Below are 17,988 nucleotides of genomic sequence, written 5' to 3' on the forward strand. Positions count from 1 at the left end.
ATGATCATTTGTTATTTATTATACTGAAATATTATACATGAGGCCACTGCCTAAAATGAAAAGTGGATACATAACATTTACAACAAATACTGATTAGGTCAGAGTTTCCTCTATACTGTACTTAAAACAATGTTGGCTTGAGTTTGGACTGCAGAATCAAACCCTATTCTTGTACTTACAAAAGTGTAAGCAAATCAATGATCTGTTAGACATTTCTTCTTACCTTTCAGTAACTTCTTTAGTTTTGCTTTCTCAGTTATGCTTCCCAAAGAATAGGTACAATTTCTTCATCATCTCTCTGCTCCCTATTTTAGATACACAGCAGTTGTGGAAAAGGCCAGATGAGATGTTTTTTATATATTCATTGGTAAATCCAGATTTTGGCACTTTGTTTCAATTTCTCTTGTTATTTTTTGGTGAAGTACATTTGTGTGCTTTCTTTCAGAGTCTTTCCTTTGTGTAACTTTCTACAGAAGACTTTTTTTTTTTTCATTTTTCTGACATTTAAATCCAAGAGATACAATCAGGGATTCCCACCTTCCTTGCTTGTGCTTTCTTTTCTCAAATTAATTAAATCTTCTTTTTTACACACATTCCCACCTTCCAGCATTCTGGACATTCAGATCAGTGACCACACATTTTCACTTCTATTCCCTTTACAGGTTCAAAGTTTCCACGAGACACTGTTGAATGCTTCATCTTCATTGAGGAACTTAAGTGCATTATACATTATTGTGCCATTTTTCTCTTAGTGTTACAGAGCATAGTTTGCTGAAACTTCAGAACAAAATGAAACCTTCACATTCTGAAGGTTCAGAACTTTGTAGACACACCTCCCCACCATCATTAAGTGCTTGGGATATTCAACAAATCATTATACATACCCTGTGCTATGGAAAAGAAATACATTCTTCTGAAATTATCAGATGAATTAGTTCTACTTCCCATTTCAACTGAAGGAAAAACATCTTGGAATACAATGCTTCATTTCATTCACATTTATGTTTTCATCATAGACTAGTCTGGAACTCTTTTTAAAATCTTCCTTTAAGACATGTATTTAAATAACTATGAGTAACACATATACATGAGTGACGTATAAAACAGGACATGATCACTTCTTTACAGAAGCAGTTTACTACCTGCTTAGCAGGGAACCAAAATATATTCACTTTATCTGAATTAGTATACTGCTTTTTATGTAAAGCTGAAAGTTGTTTCAAGCAGCAGAGACGGGGCTTCCTTTAGAGAAACCTGTAATTGTTAATTTTTTTTTAATTTTTTTTGGCTTTCTTCTTAGACAGTTCTAATTCTAGCTTATAAAAATGTACAGTCATAGACACCAGAAGAGCAGACTCCACTTTAAGAAATTCCCATACATCTTAATTCATTGTCTAAAAGGGTCAAAAAGATTATATCCTCAGTCTTCAGTGACAAAATATATATTTGGGCTTCTAGAAATAGTAATGTCTTCTTTTTTATTTCACCTTGGTAACCAAGGCTGTCTTGCTCAATAAGAATATAAGCATTTCTAGCTTCCTCAGTAGTCTGAAACAAGAAAATTTTCAAAGACATGGATCAAAGGAAAGTATATCCAGGAAAAAAAATAACATGCATAAAATATCTATAAGGTTCACATTCACAATCTATGATAACTTAAACTAGAGTATTCATATAATAGAGGATTTGCATTACATTTTATTGAAATGTTATATACAGCAGGAATTGTCCCATACAATGCCATCAATTAGATGATGGTATCCAACAAATATTTCCCATTATTTCCTTAAAGACACGGTCACACTCAACAGAATGGGAAATTTACATTCAAACAATGTAAGGGCCCTGAGACATAATACTTTTAAAGGAAACAATTTCTGGCAATTAGATCTGAAAATATGACAAGATTACAGAAGTGACTCAGCCTAAACCAAACTCTGCATCATGCAAACCTAACTGGATACTGAAAATACATAATGGATTCATATTGAATAAGATTACTGAATAATAGCTAGCTATAGCAACTTCTTCATGCCAGAATATAATCTGCCATCATGGGAATACTGATAAACTGACATTATTTTTCAATTTTCTAGCAGCTTAGTGGGATTGTTTTTACTTCTATAGTAGTTAGTGCCTTCCTTGTCCTTCCCTTTGCATGGAGAAATCTTAAATTAGAGTTTGTTCAGCCTATATACAGAAATCATTTAAGGATGCCTTATTCTTTTCCATACATTTCAAATTCTTTAGATATTTCCATTATCAAGTGACTCCCTGCTGACCTGACCACACTACAGATGCAGCCTGCATAGTGATAGCAGAGCACTGAAGGTTGACAAGAATTGGACCAGAAACAGGAGATAATCAGCAAACAAAATACTTACCATCTGTACGTAGGCTGATGAACTATGACCAAAGAATGAAAGCTAAAGAGAAAAATAAAAACAAAAATAAAAACTGAAAAGGAAATAGGGGAGGAAGGAGAAAAGGAAGGAAGGAAAGAAAGAAAGAGAAAAAGAATTTACAGTGTGTCTAGTGAGAAATAAGCCACGATTACAGACAAGAGGAAGACAAAACTGTCATTTGAAAGGAAGAGAAATAAGTAGTGATGGGTGAACTTCCAAAAGTTCAGAGTCTCTGACTGCTCAACTGAACCTCTTGAGTCTGCAAAACTGAGCAGAATCTCATGAGATTTCCTGCACATATGCATCCTGTCCAGGCTGGAAGCAAGAAGGGCAGGAATAAATGAGGGGTGGGAGGAAAGCAATTAGCTCTTTTGAACCTTCAAAAAAAGGTTCTCTTTAGGTTTGGTTCTAGTTTTGGGTGAAAGTTCAGATGAATTGCTATTATATATGAACAGATTCACCCATTCCTAGAAATAAATGCTTTTACTGTGATTTATTATACTTTTAGGGTAAAATTCACCAGTTGGTGCAAGGCCCTCTATGTCATGGAACCCCTGATATTCCCGTGTTGAGTGGAGTGGAAGGGTGACAGGTGAAGTGGTCAGCAGGGGAGCCTCTGAATCTCCTTATATGCTGGGAAATGAGCCTCATGCCAACTCCAAATGTGTCAGGATGAGGAAGTGCTAATGACAGGCTGAGAGCAGTGTGTTTGGGACCTTCACATAGGAGATATGGACAGCAACACCAAAGGCTTGAGAAGTGGCTGTAAAGGTGATGCTCTGCAATCCCCTGACCTGCTTCCAAGTTACATAGGTTCCTTTGCCCAAATCTGCATAGTTCTGCAACACCAAGCCCATGTACTAGACATCTGTGTGAAAAGAGGTGGAGAGAGGAAAAATCAAACTGCAACCTTGGAGCATTCTTTCCCAGAAGGGTTTATTTTGAAATGCAAGATGCTCCCTTCCATGCTCCAGCATTAAGTCAGCCTGGATGTGATACATGCCAGACACTGTGCTAATGCATCTCCTCAGATATCTTCTTGCTTTTTAAGCTCAAGTTTATTTGAAATTATTATTAATTTTTATTATTTATTTGCACTATTCGAGTACTCAAAATGTGCATGTGCTAGGTGCTTCCCAAACAGAGAGAAAGACAGTGTCTTCCACAAAGAGTTTATGATCTAAAACCTTTCTCACATTGGCACAAGTTCCAATAAAATGACAACTGATTTGAAACTTTGCCCTAAACTCAAACCATCCCAATACACCTCTAGCTCGATATAACACTGTCCTCGGGAGCCAAAAAAAACTTACCGCGTTAAAGGTGAAACCGCGTTATATTGAACTTGCTTTGATCCACCGGAGTGCGCAGCCCCCCCGGAGCACTGCTTTACTGCGTTATATCCAAATTCGTGTTATGTCGGGTTGCATTATATCGAGGTAGAGGTGTATCTGAAAAGGTCTGGTAAACTTGTTTGTTTCTATCCTCATATGTTTTCGCACTTCCTGTTTTCAGCCAAGACTGGAAGCCCAAGTATTGAAATACCTGGGGAAAGGCCTCTGTCATTGTGCTTCCCATCCAATCAGAATACAGAGAACTGGTGAGAATAGGCTTTCCAGACCAAATAGCCATGGCTAAGTTTGGATAAACTTCAGAAATGCATCACCATTTCAGATGTTTACCTGAAGCAAACCTCAGTCTTTAGAGGTTTGTCCATCTCTTACACAAGATTTTGCAATAATACAATCTACACCAACAGCGCAAGAGTGAATCAACATTACAAGAACATTTATTTGCAACTTTACTTTCTTGATAAGGTTATTTTCTTAAGATATATGAATATATATCCACATATATGTATATCTTATCATTGATGTTTCATTCATATTACCATACCTTTTCTTCTAATTCTTTTATCTGTCTTTTTTGACCTTCAATTCTTTCTTCTAGCTCCTTAATTCTCTGTAAGATGTAAACCATAAAACAATGTGTTAGTAACAACGTTTTCTGAACTGGGAAGAGAGTCTTTTTTAAAAAAAAGGAAACTGTAACTGATATACTGTGGTTGCAAACTGATTTGTGTTTTCATTTGTAGATGTGTCCTGATCCAATACAATGACTGTATGAAAAAGACATTGAAAAAACAAACACCAGGCTCATATTGGGGATATAGCCCAGGCGAATAAGAATCTGGCCCAAAAGCTGAAGGTTATGAATGAGGTTTTCAAAACTTCCTAAGTGATTTGGATGTCCTATGCTGATTAAAATGAATGGGAAACTTTGTGTCTAAATCCCCCAGGTGACGTTGAAAATCTCAGCCCTTACTTTTAACTTCACCCAGATACATTGGCTTGCTGGCAAAGGAACTGGACAAGAACTAAAGGAAACATTTGATTCACAAAGCTGAAACATACACTGATCCTCATTCAGTATAATAAAATAATAATACTGACCGCTTATATAGAAGTAAAAGAAGCAGCATAGCCAAGAAGAAAGGGACAGAGCTCACCTGTTCATTATGCTTAAAAATGAGGGAGACAAACCTCTTTGTATCAATGTGTACCTGCTGTGCATGTTGAATGAGCTCCATTCTTTCACGCAGAATCTGGGCATCTCTCTCTCGGAGTTCACTCATAACTTGGCGTTTCCATTGCTCTACAGCATTCCTCAGTTTGCTTTTCTCCTCTTCTGAAAGAATTTCAGACATTTTGGCTCCAGCTTCCTGCTGCAGGGCATCATATAGCATGGCTTCTAATTCCAGAATTTGCTAGACAAAACCAAAATAAGACGGTTAGCTTATCCTTTTCTCTTACAGGAGGGTCGAGGATTTTGTCAATGTTATTGAGAGCATGGCTTGTCCCAAGTAGCGACGCAACTGGAAGTGATCTTGGCAGACTTGGTGCTGAACCACCTGAGAAGCATAGCCCATCAGGAACGGAGCAAAGATTCCTTTAAGCCACCTTCTTGTTGCCTGGACTCTGGGCTGCAGTGACAGCCAAAGAGGTCCTCCGTGTAAGTTAGAGCAGCCCCAGGGACTGCTCTCATTTGCAGCAGCCTCTGCTCACCTGCCTTTGTGCATTCCAGAATCATGGTAGTACTGAGCACTACAGGCATGCACTACCCCTTACACTGGGGCACCCAGTGCTATACCCCTTACAGTGTTGAGCCAGCAGAATTGTCCCTGACTCTCTCTCTCCTCTATGTCTCTATACTCTGCTGGAGTGGTGTACAGGAGCCAGGACTTGGGCACAATCAGCCCCACAGCATATTCCTGAAATAAGAATTAACATTCAATTACTTAACACTGTAAGGTTTCCAGATATTAAATGAGTATATTCTATCCTCTTCCAATGTACAGATGTCCCATTGATGTCAATGAGAGTTTGGTACAAAGAGTTAATGGAGAATTTAACCCTAATACATAGTAGGAAAGGCACAAGGTTACAGTCCAGTACAAGGAAATTACTGTATGTATAATGAAAACTAACTTCCACTTAATGTCAATGCTTGAAGTCAATAGGAACTGTTTAAGTACTGCAGGATTGGATCAGAATTGTAATAAACAATGGTAACATCTTCCTTTATAGGACACATAGACAGACCTAAACTTTGACTTTCCTTCATATAATTTTCATCTAATTCTTTTCATGAGTATATTTGATTTTTAAATAATTGCTTCAACACTTTGTCAAACAAAACAAAAGTCTGCATCCTCACAGCCATATTAACAACATAGTGTAACATCACAAAAACAACAAACGTATGGAATCTCCATTTCAGTTTTGAGGTTCTAAGGGGTTGTTAATATTACAAACAAGGTTGGGAAATGACCCTGTGTTAAACACTAAAAACTATTCTGCTACCTTGACGATGTATTTTTAAAATGTAATTTTTGTTGTTCATATACAGATTTGGTTATCAACATTGTGAGGAAAATATTTCCTTTACTGATTCTAGCAGGAAATGTTTCTCTTAAAGGAGCAATATATAAAAAGAACAAGTGGCCTGACTTGTGTAATTAATAAACACGTGAGATGGCGTATTCACTTTTCACCCACTGTTTGCTTTCATTTTATATTTCATTCAGCTTGAAGACTGAAAATAGACTGGTCGGTTTTATTTTTTTCTCTCCTCTATTTCTTGTCACTTTCACTTTCTCATGCCTGCACTAGTACAACTGCACCATGTTTTGGTTGCAGGGAGTTATTTAAATCCCAGCAGAAAAACATGTTCATAGACATTTGGTGTGGACACAGAAACAATGAGACATAGACACCATAATATGATGAATTTCAGAGGGTACAACTTTATTTAAAAAATGATTACCTAACCAGGGTAAGCACCCGGAACTACCCAGCAGGGTTGTTCCAGTGCAGTTCTCAACTGGCACCAGCTGACCTGGTGAACTATAAATCTCTGGGTAACTGTGAAGGTCATGCCCCTTTATGCCCTCAGGCCTGCCATTGGACCCTTCCTGGAAACCAGTGTCCTGACCTGCTCCCCTCCTCATCACTGGAGGCAGGAGAATTAAGATGAGGGGTTGCACAAGATATAGCGGTTTATCCTGTCACCATGCAATGCTATGCGCAGATTCAAGGCCCAGGCAGCCCACTGGGTTATGGGACCGGACATCGGACCCTTTCTGGCCTATCAACTGACAAATTTGAGACAACTGTAACTTAAATCCCCAAACCAGACCTGCTGGATGTTGGGTGAAAGGTGAAAAAACCCACGCAGTAGTTTTCCAATCATGCCATATGGGAAACATCTCTTTCAGACTGGCAATCACCCTTGACCCCAGCATCACTACAGATCCTGCAATAGACTAAGGGTGGGGAGCCTACAATGGCTATCCCACCAAGGCAGAAAGCTGAATTGACCCCTCTTGACCTCCACAACCGCCGTTCAGGAGCCTCGTTCCAAACTAAAAGATATATCCCAAAACCAAGAATTTGTGAGAGGTTAGTCCAAATGTAGCCTCATTAGTATTTCAGTGGGGGATTTGTAAAGAGAAAAAGAGAGTTAGATGCTTGAATCCTGTTGACTTTCTCTGGGAGTTGGCCACTACACTCCAATTTGTGCCTTTGAAACTCTCCCCATAACACTACTGCCACAGAAAAGATCAGGGAAGCGACCAGAAACATGAGGAGAAAAGTGTCTCATTTCTGAATTGTATTATAAACCTTTTCTCCCTAATGATTCATCTTCTCAGCTCATCCTTTCCCCAAGTAGCTGGCATGGGATATATTGTGTAGCTAGGTTTGGAGAATCTAGCTATGAGCATAAGTGCTAGAACTAGGGGTGCTGCCGCAGAGTGGATTCCATCATATCCAGGGTTTACAGTTTGGTTCAATGGCTCTCAGCACCCCCACTATACAAATTGTTCCAGCACCCCTGGCTATGGGAAAGATCTATTAGGGTATCTAGTCCATCTCTCTGCCAAAGCAAAATTATTCCCTATTGTACATTTACTAGTGCTTTGTCCCACCTACTTTTAAATCTCCCATATGCAGGTGTGGGGATGGTGTTCCATCACTTTGTTTGGGAGAATATCATATAATCCAATAGATCTCACTGTCAGGAAATTTTTTCTTTTTCCTTTTCTCAGATTCATCCCATTGCTATATATTATACTCCATTTTACTATTATAAATAATGCCTCTCTCTCCTTAGTATATATACTCTCCAAATTCTTGTAGATCTATGTCCTCCCTCAGTTATATCATAGGATAGATAGATTAATAGATTAGATTTAATCAATAGATAGATTAATAGATAAATAGATATCTATCTCTCTATAAACATGCAAGCTTTCAGTATAAATCAATCTCTCCAGCCCACCAATTATTCTTATTTCTCTTCCCTAAATTTCTACTAATTTGTCAATATTTTTATGAATAGCAATGGGACGTAAACTGCTGAACACACAGTATTAGGAAGCTGGAAGTACTGAATAGCTACACAATACTTTGCTGTAGCCAGCCTACCAACTGCTAGACTTTTTGGTGGGATTATACACAGATAATGGAGAGGGAATGGTGCACTCACCAGGAATAAAAGTATTCTATGATTCCCTGGTAAAGCTTCATTCTCTAAGTTAAATGGGTAAATGCTTGATCTGGGAAGATTTCCATATTTAAATCAGTCTCTGAAGATAAAACAGGTGAAGCAACATTGTTTTGTCTATGAAAATTCTGCACTGCATTCTGTGTACATTAGGTTCAGTCTGCAGGGATTTTTCATTTCATGCATCATTTATATAATCCCAGATACATAGCGTTCTGCATATGGCACAAGAGTGAGCAAAGAGGAGCTCTGACCAGCTGGATAATGGACACCAGATAAATTAGTTGCTGAACTACATGTATTTTCTCCAGAGATGACTACAGAGACTTCTCAGGCTTGCAATATTATAGTGCCTTCCATGACCTCTGTAGACCTTCCATCACTGAGATATTCCTTCCCTAATATTATGACAGATTGCATTGGGAGAATGCAATAGCTGACTCACAGTATGCTCAACTGTGCTCAGAAATAGCACCAACCCACTAACTTTCTTCCTATTGCAGCTGATGCGGGTGGTGTCATTGTGATAACATAACAAAAGTCTTTCTTTAGTTCGTTTTATGCTGTGGGAAGTTTGAGGAATATGTGAAGGGAAAGGAGTTATGACAATGCCAATCAATCTTCCCCTTTACTGCTATGCCCACTCTCAGAGTATTTCAGAAATAGGGAGCTGTTTTATAACTGCTTATTATATGCAGTTCTTGACCAGGGATGCTGTGCATGGAAGTTAGTCCCAGGAAAAACTGAGTACTTGGCAAGATCAAGCTCTTAAAAAAACCCAGAGGACTAAAAAGGGTATTGAATAAAAGCTCTCCCAAATCAAATGTTCTCAAACCATAGCATGTATTAGCCATTCAAAAGGAGAACTGAAGTATTCTTCTCAGCCCTTAGAAGACATGACCATGTCCAAGATACAAATAATTCCCAAAGCGCAGGAAAAAGCTATAACCATGCAAAATATTGGTATAAATAAGTCATAAGTATGTTTAGCTAGTTTTTCTGGTGGTGCGAATCTATAGGTACAGCTGTAAATACGATCACAATTGTAGGGAACTGTTTACTGAGTAAGTAAAGTGATCAAATTTAGGGGTCAGGGTTAGCTAATATATGCTAGGTAAACCTGACGTAAACTCAACATTTGTCCTAATGTAGATGCAGGATACACCTACTTTAGCTAAGTGATTTGTAGCCTAGGTTCCTGGGACAAATCCTGAGATAGAAGATTTATTTTTGGAGGGAAAAGAGAATACTCACAAAATATTGTTCCATAAGTTGCAATCTAGAATCTCAGCTATGTTAAACTGTTTGTACAATACAAATTAATAAATAATAACAACACATGAATATCTAAGGCCCTGATTTTCCAAAGAGCACCATGCAAGCATGAGGTTTGCCCATAGGTAGCTCATTGCTGGATCAATGTCTAAATAATTTGCTTATAATTCAATTTACCTACTCTTGCAGCAACTGGAACTCAATGGAGTTCTGTATGCAGAAGGACAGTAGGATTATATAAGATCATTTATTAAAGGTAGCATAGGTCTACCAAGACTGACTTTTCTTACCTTGTGTGCTTGATCCAAAGACTGTTTCCTGTAGTCAAGTTCATCATCCAAGTAGCCCTTTTGTTTACTAAATAGCGCCTAAGGATGTAAAGAAGACTAGGTTATCTCAATTACTTTAGCAACAACTTGAATGACTGTTCTTTTATTGTCAAAACACCCCCTACAGTACCTTTTCATTCTCAAGATCTAGCATCTTTTGCTGTAGTGCAGATTCTGTCACTTCGATCTGCTGTAGCCACTGTATATAAAAAGATAACAAGAGATTAAGTCCTAAATCTTGATAGATCAGTTTCCAGAGTCAAAATGGCAGCACACAGCTTCTGCCAAAGAGCATGTTCTTCTACTAAACTTTTATTATAACTCTAGCAGACCATATGAGATACATTTCATTTAAAGCCACGGAGGGGGGCAGGTATCAAGCACATTAGATAATTATTATATACATTGATGACTGGGGGATGGACACTTTCCCAAAGCCTTGCAATATATCTTTTATAACTCAAATGGCATTAATATAAATTATGGTACTGTCTGAACATTATCTTTATATATTTTCCCCTCATAAATTACTAAGTTTTACAAAAGGATAATTGTGCTTAAAAAATTCTATCATTTTGTGAAGAAACACTTATTTACATTACCAATGTGCTCAAGTAAACCCATTCGGAGATGGGCAAAACTTTGTATAACATGATTTCACTTACTAGGGATGTATATGTATATGTTTTTACCTTTTCAGCCAGTGTCAGAACTGTCCTTGCTTGTATGACAACTACTTGCTCCTCGTTGGTCAGATTCTGCACCAAAAGGAGAATATAATTACAATAAACCTCAATGCCTTGATATTGGTTTTGGGCAGCGCTTGCATTAAATATATCCAAACTTAAATAGTATGAAATAAAAATTCATATTTTAATATAGAATATGGTTGTAATTTTTAAAGTTAATGCTGAGTTGTTACAGTAAAAAACTGTATTTCCTAGAAATTCTCATACACAATAATGTAAGTACACCTAATTCTCCTTAAAAGCTTCACACTTACCAACAAACTGTTGGCACATCAAAAACCAGCTGATTTTTATTAAGTGGCACTGTTTCCTTTCTTTTCCCAACTGGGGATAACCGCACAATTACACAAGACAACACATAGTAAAGAAAAGAAAAGAAGCAAATGTGAAAGTCCCAAAACTGTTGGTTGTTGAAAATGTCTAATTAAAACCTTCTTTTTACTTCAGATTTTGATTAAAAGTGAACACACCGTCAATATGCATGTGTATGTTTATTGCTGGCAATCTTTAAATTATTAAAACTACACTTATGAACTGCAAATGAAAACTAAAATATTCATAGATTTGAAATGGTTAGAATTTTGCATATTATCCAGCTGGCATGTTATTTTTATGCTTTTGCCTCTGTTGCACAAGCCTTAACAGACCACATTCTTTGTCAGTGTTAGCCGAGCAACATTATGGCGTTAGCATTATAGAAAGGCTACAGGGCACCCAGTGCTGAAAGCAGCATCTCAGTTCTTTGCTAAGCATTCTGGTGATGTCACATTGATGTATTAGGCCATGCATTGCACAAGAATGATGTCACCAATCTAATCTTGGGCCTGGACTCATTTGCACACTGAATATCAACATATTCATAATATAAGTGAAATGTCTGGAGGAAAGAAAAAAAACAGGAAAGGCTCCAGTCCTGCAAACTCCAATGCCCATAAGCAGTTCACTGAGTTAAATGGGACTGCTCACATCTGGCAGTCCCTTCTATGCATTAAAAGAAAACCAGTAACAGTAAAACCAATTTAAAAAAAAATCAACAAGAAATAGAAACAAAATAAAAACAGCCTAGGAATCAGTAGGTACTCTTAAAAAACAATAATAAAGGTGGGCAAATAAGTCAGGGTTTAACAATAAATAAAGAAAAATAGGAAAAAGTAAGAATAAAAAATGGTAAAAAAAGCTCACTTGTATTTTCCCTTCTGTCTCCTCCCTTGTCTGTGTATGTCTACCTAGGGTCCTATCTTGGAAACATTTATGTATGTGAGTAACTTTATGTGAGTAGTTCAACTGAAGACAATGGAAGTATTACTCACATGCATGGTTGTAGGATCAGCACTTACGTAGTTAACTCCAACTTTTGTATGTCTGTAAAGTTGTTTAAATACTCTTGGATACTCTATTATTAATAATGCTCATTCTTATTCCTCTTCTGACTCGTCTCAGCTGTCTGTTTGGTTCTGTGATCCTGGATCTGGGCAGCACAAACCAGCCTGAACCTAGTGAATATGTACTTGGGGCGGTTATCCCATGCCACTGCTACCCGTGCTACTGTGGCTACCCTACTATTTTTAGCATGCTAGCTCAGATAAGGGCTAGTGCAAGTATCAAGTATCAGGGTAGCCATGTTAGTCTGTATCCACAAAAACAATGAGGAGTCTGGTGGCACTTTAAAGACTAACAGATTTATTTGGGCATAAGCTTTCATGATCCATGCATCTGAAGAAGTAGGATTTTTACCCACGAAAGCTTATGCCCAAATAAATCTGTTAGTCTTTAAAGTGAGAGTATGTGAACTGGGAATCACGTCCGTAGCTCATGATGTATATGTAGCCTGAGAATGTTCCAACAGCGCATGGAGAAATTATGACCCACATGGCCTAATTAGAACCTCACAGGAAAAGAGAGGCTATTTTAAAGTGCCTCCACATATGCTGGCTGGAGCTTTGTGGCTGGCTGGCAACATTCAACTCTCACTTTCTACTGCAAAAGCTAAATAGAGGTTTCTTTAACAAACCTATCTTAGCTTCAGCAAAAGAAAGGACTGCAATCCTGCTGGCTGCAAGCACTAAAGATATGGCTACACTGCAAATGAAGGTGTGATTGTAATATAGGCAGGCATACATGTGTTAGCTTTAAACACACCATTTAAACATCACATAGAGGCTGTACTAGATGTTGATCAGTTGAAAACCCCTCTCTTTGCACCGTGGACCTTGTCTCTGCAGGGCTGGTGTAGAATGTTAGTAGAAGAGAGAATTGGGGACTGGCCAGGTGAGAAACCATGCATCCATGTTTATGTAGATCCAGTGACTCCAGTTTCCAGTACAACCAAACAGAGAGGGTGTGGCTGCTACTTCAGCCCAACTGGAATAACAGGTGGAGAAATGGGCAGGGGGACTGTGCAACTGCCCTGTAGCTTGGCCCTTGGGTTAAGGGGGTGAATTTCACCTTCCCATTCTCCTTACTCTGAACCCATATAAAGGCTGTACCTCAGGCTTTATGTAAAAATCCAAAAACATCTCAAAAAAGGAGTTTGACAACAATATTTAAAAAAATAAATGAAAAGGATTTTAAAGTGGTGGGCAAAGGCTTTCCCCCCCAACTATTAAGTACCACCTCCTCTCTTCTTTCTGCTATTTAAACTATTTCTATTTAATGTATGTATGTATGTATGTATGTATTTCAGTTTAGAAGTGCCTATATCTAAGGCTCGAGGTGCCTTACAAAGTTAAAATGCAGTTATTAAAATGCAAAACCAAATAAATACAAGTAAGCAAATATGCAAAGAACACATGAACAATGGAAAGATATGGTATCTTCCATGAAAAAACATGTTTTTAAAAATAATTTTATCAACCTTTGAAACTGAAAATCAAAGAGCCATGTTATAACATTAAGATGCTTTGTGCCACATCTGAAAGGCCCATTAACACATTATGTTAAGTTGCAGCGAGCATTCTGCCTGTAGCCCAGTGCCTCAATAACAAACCAAAAAAAGCCCATGCTCTAGATTGTCTTAATGCTACATTAATAAAAGCACAAATAATTAACAGAAACATGCACAATTTATTAAAGGAACATACACTTACGGCGTTATCCCCTAAAATGTCCAACTTTTTCATTAGCTCCGCTACTAGTATATCCTAACAACAAGAGAAAAGCGTACAGAAAAGAAGGAGTCAGAATATAGCATAACCTGGTATGTAGAGGAAGCAATCCTAAGAAAGGAGATTACTTACCGTTACACCTTCTGCCTCACAGTAAACTTGTAGAGGACTTTTCCCCTCAGTAAAAGGAATGTGATGAAAGTTGATAGCAGGTGATCTTCTTTCTCTCTCCTAAAATAAAAATAATTATATTTAAGGAGATTTAATTTTTAAATTAACCATCATATTGTACTGCAAGTTTCAGCTTCATTAAGAATATGTTATAAATATGGGCATTCCATAAATCGTACTCTGAAAAAGTAATACATCATAAATATGTAAATTACAGAGTAGCACTATCTATAAGAATCTTTATTTACTGTACAAAAAGGTGGGAAATCTTTCATTCTGCCTTTTATGGCTATTTATGCTAAGATGCAGAGGGAAAAGTGCTCTTTATCTGATAAGTTGTAATTCTTGTGGAAGATTTCACTAGACTGACAGGCAGTGAAGATCTCTATTTATCCACAGAGAGAATAAATCAAGCTTACACAGTAATAATACAAGCTTTCTTCACACTGCTTCATCAATTTTCACCAACCATGATTGTTGAGTCATTATTTTGGCTATGTAAGTGGGCTACATTTGGGTAGCCTGGATGTGTTTAAATCCAAAGGAATATAAGTGACATCTGTTTGGGATATTACTGTCTGTGCTGTCTGACAAATGCTGCAAACCAGCAGTATTGTTCAAGGGTTGAAGGTCCATGCTCTCCATAAATTCTGCAAAAAGTCTGTGTGACCAAAAAAAAAAGCTCACCAGAATGAGTACAATGTGAAGGGTTGTCCTTGATCTGCATGTTGAACAATAACAGTATATTGCTGAATAGTTTTTAGCAATCACAACTAAAAACTCCTTAATAATTATTGTTCTGTGTGTTAATTTTTTATTTTACTTCACTTGTTAAATTTTAAAACAGATATAGTGGAAGAATAGCAGAGTAAAAAGTCATCTGTGACATAAATTGGGCTCTAACTGGAGATTAAAGGTTAAGATCTTTAAAAAACGTATGTAGGAAGACAGGTAGAAATCAGTATTAGTCAATTTTGATATGCTGTACTTTTGGGGTATTTTTAATCCTCTTTTAGCATCACTGTGTACCAGTCATTGATGTCACTTTTAATGAAGAGCTCATCTTCAATGTAAAAGCAAAGGGGTTCCTCGAGTTTGGCTGCCTTCTAGCCTTAGACAACAAAATGCAGAAAAAGTGACAACAGTTGTATAGATAACTGTTGCTTACTTCAAGCTCTAATATTCTGAACTCCAGGAGTTCATTTTGATCTTTAGCATCCTGAACATCACGTTTTAACCGAGCTTCTTCTGTTTCCATTTGTTTTATCTGAAAAATAAAATAAAATATTAAAAAAAAATTGATGGCTCATTTCACTTTTGTATAAAACCTAAATCTGTTAAGAATTCAGCTTCTCTGGGCAATGCTCATGGCTTAAAAGCAAACATTCTGGATTCAGTGACGCTTCAAGGTCACTCTACAAATCTTCCGGGCCCAAGGTGTGATTCTGTATTCCACAGCTCTGATAGCATTCTGCTTAGATCCTAGACACAGTGGAACAGGATTGATCAGTAAGGGCTTAATTCTCCAACCCTTACACTGTTTTTAATTAGATGACTTGCTGAGTAAAGTACTACTCAAAGGCGACGTCTACACTACCCACCGGATCTGGTAGTGATCGATCTAACGGGGTGGGGTTTGATTTATCGCGTCTAGTGTAGACGTGATAAATCGATCCCCGATTGCTCTGCCGTCGACCCTGGAACTCCACCACGGCGAGAGGCGGAAGCGGAGTTGACGGGGGAGCAGTGACCGTCGATCCCGCGCCGCAAGGATGCAAAGTACATGATTTTAAGTCGGTCTAAGATATGTCGACTTCAGCTACGCTATTCTTGTAGCTGAAGTTGCATATCTTAGATCGATCCCCCCTCTCAGTGTAGACCAGGCCAAAGTGGGTACGGATGCAGACTCAAGACCTATATGTGTATTACAAGTCCACAGTAGGAATATTCTCTGCACAGCCTGATACACTGAATGAAATGAAGGGATTGCTGAGTAAATAGACCAGGGGTGTGGGAAATTCAGAAGCCACAGAGTGACCATCTCCTTAGTTCCCCTTATCAAGGAGTTCTAAGGTAGGTGAAGAGCTCCATAAAATGACCTTATCCACCCTTCTGAATTGCGGCATGATGAAGATATTATTACTGTATGAGAATTGTTCCGATTAGAGCTGTGTGGAATACTTTTTAAACGTTTTATAGTGGTATTTAAATAATACTAACAAACCACATGCATTCCTTAAGCTTCTACAAATATAGAGTTTAAGGCCAGAAGGGACCACTAGATCATCTGGTCTGACCTCCTGTATATCACAGACTACCAACACCCACACACTAAATCCAACAACTGAAATAAGGCCAAAGTATTACAACCCACAGGAAACTAGACTATTATTTGTCACAGGCAGAGATAATCCAGATAATCCTGGCAACAACCCATACCCACATGCTGCAGAGGAAGGCAAAAACTCCCCAAGGTCATTGCCAATCTGACCAGGGTAAAATTCCTTCTTGACCCCACATATGGTGATCAATTAGATTCTGAACATGTGAGCAAGAACCAGCCAGCCAAGCACCTGAGAGAGAGAATGACTGATGTCACTTCAGAGCCCTGGCCCACCCTGTCCAATGCCTTATCTTCAGCTGTGGCCACCCCTGATGCTCAGAGGAAGGAGATAAAAAAGCCCTCCCAGAATACACTGGGGAGATCCCTTCCTGACCCCACCAGTGGCTGTCTGAAACCCTGAAGCATGAGCTTTAGGAACATAAGACATAAAGCAGAAGTGCGCACAGGGCTTTGGAGCCCTGTCTTTTACCATCACAAACAATCCCATCATACAATTGCATTCCTACATTTGTCCAGCTCTCTCTTAAAACTAATTTAGTTGTTTGCCCCCGTTCCTGAACTCAGCTCCTATTGGGAGGGTGTTCCAGCGCCTCACCCTTCTGCTGGTTAGAAACCTTTTTCCTAATTTCCAGCCTGAATTTGTTTGTGGCTAGTTTGTATCCATTTGTTCTTGTGCCCACATTTTTCTTTTAGCTTAAATAACTCTTTAGCCTTCTTGGTATTTACTTCCTTAATGTATTTATAGAAAGCAGTCATATCCCGTCTAAGCTTTCTTTTTGCTAGGCTAAACAAGCCAAGCTCTTCCAGTATCCTCTCATAAGATAGGTCCCCTGTTCCTATTTAATTTACTCTTTCTTGAACATGGGGGACCAGAATTGTACCCAGTATTCCAAATGTGGTCTTATCGGTGCCTTGTACAATGGCATTAATGCGTCTCTATCTGTACTAGAATTGCCTCACCTACTACATTTTAGGATTGCATTTGCTTTTTTTCATAGCCACATCACAATGGTGGCTCAGTCATCCTGTGATTGACCCACACATCCAGGTCTCTCTCCTCCTCTGTCGCTTTCAACTGATGAGCCCCCAGCTTGCAACAGAAATTCTTATTATTAGGCCCTTAGTGCATGACCTTTCACTTTGTACTAATGAATTTAATCATCCAGATCTTCCTGTACAATATTCCGATCTCCTCTGTATTGACAATGCCTCCCAACTTTGTATCACCACCAAATTTCATTAGCTCATCCTACCTTTTGTGTAGAAATATTGACTAAGGATGGTTGCAAGACCAATCTTCAAGGAACTCCACTAGTAACCTCTTTCCAGTCTGATAATTCACCTTTTAGCACAACCCATTGCCTTCTCTCCTTTAGCCAATTCCTTATACACCTTACAATTACGTATTGATTCCCCTCTTCCCTAACTGAGCAAATAATTTCCCATATGGTACCATGTCAAATGCTTTAATGAAGTTCAAGTATATTGATCTATTGCAATTTCCTTATCTAAAAAAATCAGTGTTTTCTCAAAGAAGGAAATCAG

General features: G+C 38.2%; 1 protein-coding gene across 33 annotated transcripts in view; it reads right to left on the bottom strand.

The window, feature by feature from the left end:
* Positions 1–449: 449 nt before the first annotated feature.
* JAKMIP3 (Janus kinase and microtubule interacting protein 3) overlaps positions 450–17,988 on the bottom strand; it is a 158,506-nt gene continuing 140,967 nt past the window's right edge. For 14 of the 33 annotated variants that reach the window (XM_065552149.1, XM_065552167.1, XM_065552166.1 and 11 more), the window contains 10 exons: positions 15,268–15,366; positions 14,061–14,159; positions 13,905–13,964; positions 10,768–10,833; positions 10,206–10,274; positions 10,037–10,114; positions 4,969–5,172; positions 4,302–4,367; positions 2,385–2,426; positions 450–1,548 (listed from right to left, as the gene is read on the bottom strand). In XM_065552149.1, the coding sequence (XP_065408221.1) occupies positions 1,363–1,548; positions 2,385–2,426; positions 4,302–4,367; positions 4,969–5,172; positions 10,037–10,114; positions 10,206–10,274; positions 10,768–10,833; positions 13,905–13,964; positions 14,061–14,159; positions 15,268–15,366 (969 nt within the window). In that variant the 3' untranslated portion in view covers positions 450–1,362. Of the gene's footprint in view, positions 1,549–2,384; positions 2,458–2,524; positions 3,274–4,301; positions 4,368–4,968; positions 5,173–10,036; positions 10,115–10,205; positions 10,275–10,767; positions 10,834–13,904; positions 13,965–14,060; positions 14,160–15,267; positions 15,367–17,988 lie in introns of those variants that run through there. The other 19 variants (XM_065552177.1, XM_065552179.1, XM_065552178.1 and 16 more) reach the window with 6 other exon arrangements.

Source organism: Chrysemys picta, chromosome 7 (assembly GCF_011386835.1).
Source record: "Chrysemys picta bellii isolate R12L10 chromosome 7, ASM1138683v2, whole genome shotgun sequence".
NCBI classification, from domain to species: domain Eukaryota; kingdom Metazoa; phylum Chordata; order Testudines; family Emydidae; genus Chrysemys; species Chrysemys picta.